Below are 5,894 nucleotides of genomic sequence, written 5' to 3'. Positions count from 1 at the left end.
TTAATTAGTATTGTGGAATAGATAGACCAAAGACCCTCCTGCTACAGAATATGTGCACTGATTCACAAAATATAACAGACCTCTGAAATGCTTAACCAAAAATGCAATAAAGGAAAGAAAATCTGGGGCACCTGGGTGGCTCAGTCATACATCCCCCTGCTTGTGTTCCCTCTCTCACTGTCTCTCTCTCTCTCTCTCTCGGTCAATAAATAAATAAAATCTTAAAAAAAAAAAAGGAAAGAAAATCTATATGGGCCAAAACTGGGCATAGAACTGGGAGACCAAGAAACATAAGCATGGGATGTGCTGTGACTAACCCCAGGAGGTATGGGGAGGGAGGCTTATTGCTTGTCTGTGTTGACCTGGGCCCTGGTTGGGTGAGTTCCCTCGAGAATGTATAACTATATGAGTTAGAGTTTGAACTACATGATACAAGAAACCCAGGTTAAGAAATTAACATGGAGACTGATCTCCATTAGTTGGTACTCTTGAGATGCACGGCACAAGCAAACACAAAACTGCTCAGGAAAAACATACCCTCAACCCAGGCCACAGAGTATTATTGCCCAGGTAAACCCCCACTGAAGTTGAGCTCACAGGCTAAAAATTACAATACATAAAAGGCAACAATGTACCATAGATGAGAGTAGATAAGATCCTGAAGAACTTCAGTGAGATCCAACCGTTCTGAGTGAAGCCTGGATATAGGGGAAGGAAGGGTCAAGGGTGAATCCCACAGAAGAACTGTAAGTTATTTAGGTGAGTCTAGGGGCCCAAACAAATGACAGTCATCATTAGCAGAAATTGAGCATATAGAAGAATGATACGGTTTTAGACAGATGGTATTTTATATGGCAGTGAGACACCCATATGGAGGTGTTCATTTATCTGACCAAGGAAGGAGCTACAGCTGGGGCAGATACTCGGGCTGGCTGGCTTAGAAGTCATTTATGCAGCAGTGATCGCTAAAGGCCTGGAAATGAATGTGCTTTCCAAGAAGAGTGTTGAAATAGGGAAGGTGAGAGCTAGGAACCATGTCTGGGAAAACATCCCCATTTTGAGGGCCAGATGAAAAAGAGGAGCAAGGAAGGAAGGAGCTCTTTGTCCCTGATTCTGCGTGGGTCTTGGGTTTGGGTAGATTTTCTGATTATTTGCTTTAAATTCTTTCCATCTCTGGCCTAACATTCTCTTCCCTCACAATCCCTAGGCGAAGCTCCAGTAAATGGAACAATTTCCCTTGGGAGTACTACGAGGGACTTCAGCTGTGAGTTCTAGAACTAGGCTGGGCTCTGGCACCAACACCACGACTAAGTCACTTTGTTCAATTTTCCCGTCTGTGATATTTAGGCCGAGGTGTGTGTGTGAGGACAAGATGGGGCATGATAGAGCTGACAGTACTTGATAGAATGATGTTAAAGGGGGTAAGGGTGGCATGGTTATACACCACCTACCCACAGCCTGTCTGCCCTTCTATCTTTGCTTAGGTTGTATGGTTTGCAACCAGTTGCTCGAAATCTGGGCCTTTGTGCCCAGAGTCTTACCCTACTCTGCATGGAAAGTGAAGTCAGGTGGTTCATGCCTATAAATGAAAGGTGTGGTCATTTAAATAGTGAGCTAATGAAAATCATCATTATCTTGTGTCTCTGTGAATCTACTGCTTACCTATTATGCCTGATGGTCCATCATTTGAGCCTCTTTACAGGGTTAAACATTGCCCTCTGCAGGCTACTCTGAAAATGTTAACTCTTCTAGAAGAGGTAATGTGGAGTCCTTTACCACAAATTAGTTTATTAGATAGAAGATACTCAATCACATGAAAGCACTTAACACCTGGGGAGAGAAATGGGTGGAATTCTCTGACTTGATAATTTTGTCTCTGGTCAATCGGACTGTGGGGTGGAGGTGAGCCTGTCTGACAGTGAAGGAACAAAGAAGCCAAAGGATCAGAAGCCAGGTTGATCTGGCATCATAGGGCTGTAAGGCACTCTTAGCTCAAGAACAGCTCAGCCTGAAAGCGAAAAGAATGAAGCCTGCAGACAGGCCCTATCCTTTCCTTAGCAGAGAGAAGTTACTGGGGAGGAGAGAGATAGGGTGCACAGCAGTCGGCTTGAGTCTGCTCAAGGTGGCCAGAAAAGCTTTTGAGTTGGGAGTTCAGGGAGTAAAGGGGGACCAAGTTGCATCCATTCCCCATCTTCCCCATCCCAAGATCATGCCTTCTTCCCTTCTAGCTCCAAACCCCCTCCCCAAGCCATGAAGGGTTCACCTGGAAGGAGAGCTAGGGAAAAGCGACTGTGGCAGGTGCATGGCTGGATGGTAAATGGGCTGCTGCCACCTGAACAAGATCCTTTGTGGGCAACTAACATGACTGTGAGAATCTGGCAAGCACCTTGCGTGGCTTGGCTCTGCCCATCCATGGTCTAGCTGAATGTTGAGTCCCATTTGGCCATGACAGCTTGTGCTTCTCATAAAGATGCATGGGCACTGGCTGGAGCCTCTGTGATACCCAATACTCTGGGTGTTCCACAAACAACACTGCCATACTGCAGTCTTCTATTGCCATGGCTACTGCCTGGGGCTCCCTCTAGTTGCCGAACCTATTTCACTTCTTGATAGGAAGCCTTTCCAAACAGTGCTATTAAGCTGAGGTGCCAACATTCTGGGGTTGGTAAAAGAGTACTGGCTTTGGAGCCAGACATATCTGAGTTTGACCTTGTCTGTTCCTAGCCAGGTTATCCAACAAGTTACCTATTTTGCTTCCTCATCTTTGGAAATGGAATATACACTGCTATTTAGGATTGTGAGGATTAAGGATAATATATGCCCAATGTTTAACACTTAGTTTCAGAAACACTTTGAGCTTTTAGGTCAGTTGTGATTAAATGCATTTGTTAATTCAGTACATATTTATTGAATGTCTACTATGTGCCACAGTGCCTGACAGTAGCTGCGTAGTGATTTCTTCTGGCACATATTCCCCTGGGGGAGTGGTTGGGGGGAATGGGTCAGAAGCTTAGATGGCAGATTCAGTAAGCTTTTAGCACAATAATTTTAATTGCAAAAATAAACAGTTTTGTCAACTGCTCGAGAGTAGCGTCTGCTTTACAAAAATTAACAACAACAAAAGGAAATAACCCCAAAGCAAAACGATACATCCAATGGCTGCTGGAAACGACATTGCTGTACAAAATCCCGCGCGAGACCGGCTCGGCGCTGCCCCAGCCTGCCTCTGGGGGAGGGTCTAATGAGGGGCGTGGGGCGTGCGCCAAGCCAGTTACAAAAGACTATCTTGAGTCCCAAGGAAGGGCCTACTCAGTGGGTGGCCTGAGAGGACTTCCCTCAAAGCGCGGCTGACGCGGGAGTCAGCTCCGGGGACCGCAGGAGCTGTCCACGGAGCTGGTGCTGAACGAGGCGTGAACGGCGGGCACTTCAAGGGAACTGGAAGCGGGACCAGAGGCCGGCCCCGGGACGTGCCGGGAAGGGGGGGGGGGGGGGGCGGGCCAGGTCGCCTCTTTCGTGCCGGGCGGCGGCGCCTCAATCTACAAACGCATCTCCCTCTCACAGGGCGGCGAAAGAGAGGCCCAAAGAGTAAAAGCCAAGGCCCTTGAGCCGCTCCTCGGCGCGCGCCTTCTGCTTGAGGTGCACCTTGCTGTGCCTTTTCTTCTCATCACTGCGCGCGAAGCGGCGGCCGCACACGTCGCAGGCAAAGGGTTTCTCACCCGTGTGAGTGCGCACGTGTGTGGTAAGGTGGTCGCTTCGGCTGAAGTTGCGGAGGCAGATGCGGCACTGGAAGGGCTTGTGGCCGGTGTGGATGCGCAGGTGGCGGTTGAGCTCGTCGGAGCGCGCAAAGCTGCGCACACAGCTCTCCACTGGGCAAGCAAAGGCCTTGGCATGCGGCCGCGGGCAGAAGCAACGCGCGCTGCACTTGCCGCCCCGGCGCCCCTTGCGCCGCGCCTTGGTGGGGGGGAATGGGGCCGGTGGCGGTGGCCCGGGAGGCTCAGGCACGCCACTGCTCCCAGGGATGTCTGCCACCAGAGGTTTCGGGAAGTCCGCCGCGGTGCTGCGGAGACCCAGGGGAGAAACCTGAGCCTGAGTACCGGCCAGAAACTCTCCGCCGTCGCCGCTACTCCCCCCATCCCCACTAGGAGGGGTCAGGAGACCCGGGAGGCCCTCGGCCACCTCCCCTAAGTCACCTGCGGCCAACGGGAAAGCGTCGTAAGACCCCGTGGGGTAGAGTCTGTTGGCGGGACCGGCCGGCAGCTCCGCTGGGCAGCTGATGGACAGCAGGTCTTCAATCTTGGCCCCCATCGAGGGGAAACGGGCGTCGGCGGCGGCCTGGTAACCTCCCTGTGACCCACAGCTCCCTGGGGCTCCAGCTGAGAGCAGCTCCCAGGAAGCGTAGGGGCCTTTGAAGGCCGAGGCAGTGTCCAGCGCGGGAGAGGCCGGAGGCGCCCGGAGGCCTGGCTTGACGTCGGGCGGGGAGAGCTGAGGCTCATACAGGCACTGTGAGGGGGCGCCTGCCGAGGGTGAGACCTCCCAGAACGCGTCTGGGAAGGCGGCAGCGCCCAGATCCGGGGAGTAAAGGTCCGGTGGACCCGGCAGCAAGGCGTCGGGGCCTGCGGGAAAAGAGGCGTCCAGCGGAGACCGGGATGCTGCCGCCTCAGGGCCGGGGAAAGGTGCCAGACCCAGGATGCCCGACATGAGGTTGAAGAGTGCCTCCGGGTCGTGCGGGTGTTCGGGTACTGCTTGGATGAAGAAGCTACCGCTGTAGCTGAGGCCAGGAGGGGGCGTGGGTGCAGGCCCCTCCAGGAAGCAGGAATCGGCTAAGTCCCCCCCGGCGCCGCAGCTGCTCAAAGCCCAGCTCAAGAAGTCGCCTGCTGAGGAGGGAGCAGGAATCAGCTCCGGGCACATCAAAGGGCGCGCCTCGGAGTCTGCAAGCCCCTACCCACGAAACCCTTGGGGCGCACTGACACATAAAAGGTGCCTTTTGCACATTCTGATCCAGCCGGAGCCCGCATACGCCCCAAGACACACACACAAACATGCACACGCAAAACACACGTGCACAGGCAAAAGGACGCCCTGATAAACCCACAGGTTCCTGCGGAGGCGCTGGCGGCACAGTGGGGCTGGGGGTGCGCACCCCAGGACCCCAGAGCCTCCTACCACCCCTACCCCCACAGCTCTATAGTCCCAGTCCCCGCCTGTTCTCAGGCACCATGCGCCCCCGCGCTGCGCCGCCGTCTGAGCACCCTCGGCCGCTCTCCTTACCTCCAGGGTAGCCGGCAGTAGCCGGCGCGTCCCTGCCGGGCAGCCGGGACAATTCGGTGCTGGGTTCCGCGCAACAGCCCTCGGTGGACTTGACCAGGAGCGCGTCGGGGCCGGAAAACTCGCTAAGGTGGAGCATGTCGCGGCGGCGGCTGCGGGGCGCCGGGGGCCTCGCCCGCTGGGCTTGGCTGCGAGCGGGTGACGGGGAGGCCAGCAGTTGGGGTGCCCTGCGCTTCACAGACCCAAGCACCCGGGCTCCTGGCTCCAGGCGCTCACCTCTGGGAAATGGGTCCGGGGGCCGACGCGCCCTTGCTCGCCGGGACCGGCCTCGGGCGGCGGCTCCTCGCTTCTCCAAAGCGCAGCCGGGCTCCCCCGCTCCGCGGCCCCCCCACTTATATAGCAGCGGCCGCGCTGGCTCCGGGCTTCCGACTCCCCGGGCCACTGCCATTTCGGGAGGCCCCGGCCCTGCCGCCGTGACGTAAATGCCCAAACATGGACACAGGATGTGTGCCGGGGACTCCCGAAAAGGAAAGCTCGGGCTGTGACGTCGCCGCCGCCGCCGCCGCCGGGCCCGCGCCGCTGCGTGCGCGCGCGCTCCCTGAGCGTGGAACCCCGTGCGCGCCGGGGCC

At 55.6% G+C, this 5,894-nt stretch overlaps 1 protein-coding gene across 2 annotated transcripts; it reads right to left on the bottom strand.

Moving 5' to 3' along the window:
* Positions 1-1,242: 1,242 nt before the first annotated feature.
* On the bottom strand, positions 1,243-5,684 carry EGR4 (early growth response 4). 2 transcript variants are annotated; one of them, XM_032410691.1, is made up of 2 exons: positions 5,269-5,684; positions 1,243-4,874 (listed from the first exon to the last, which is right to left on the bottom strand). In XM_032410691.1, the coding sequence occupies exons 1-2, from the start codon at positions 5,402-5,404 to the stop codon at positions 3,556-3,558; spliced, it is 1,455 nt and encodes a 484-aa protein (XP_032266582.1). In that variant the 5' UTR covers positions 5,405-5,684; the 3' UTR covers positions 1,243-3,555. The 2 variants fall into 2 exon arrangements, with proteins under 2 accessions (XP_032266582.1, XP_032266583.1); XM_032410692.1 differs by having other exon boundaries at positions 1,243-4,871; positions 5,269-5,468.
* Between the last annotated feature and the right edge of the window lie 210 nt (positions 5,685-5,894).

The sequence above is a fragment of the Phoca vitulina genome, unplaced genomic scaffold (assembly GCF_004348235.1).
Source record: "Phoca vitulina isolate PV1807 unplaced genomic scaffold, GSC_HSeal_1.0 scaffold12, whole genome shotgun sequence".
In the NCBI taxonomy this organism is placed as follows: domain Eukaryota; kingdom Metazoa; phylum Chordata; class Mammalia; order Carnivora; family Phocidae; genus Phoca; species Phoca vitulina.
Note: the sequence above shows the minus strand (reverse complement) of the source record. Positions and strands in the feature narration are given on the sequence as shown.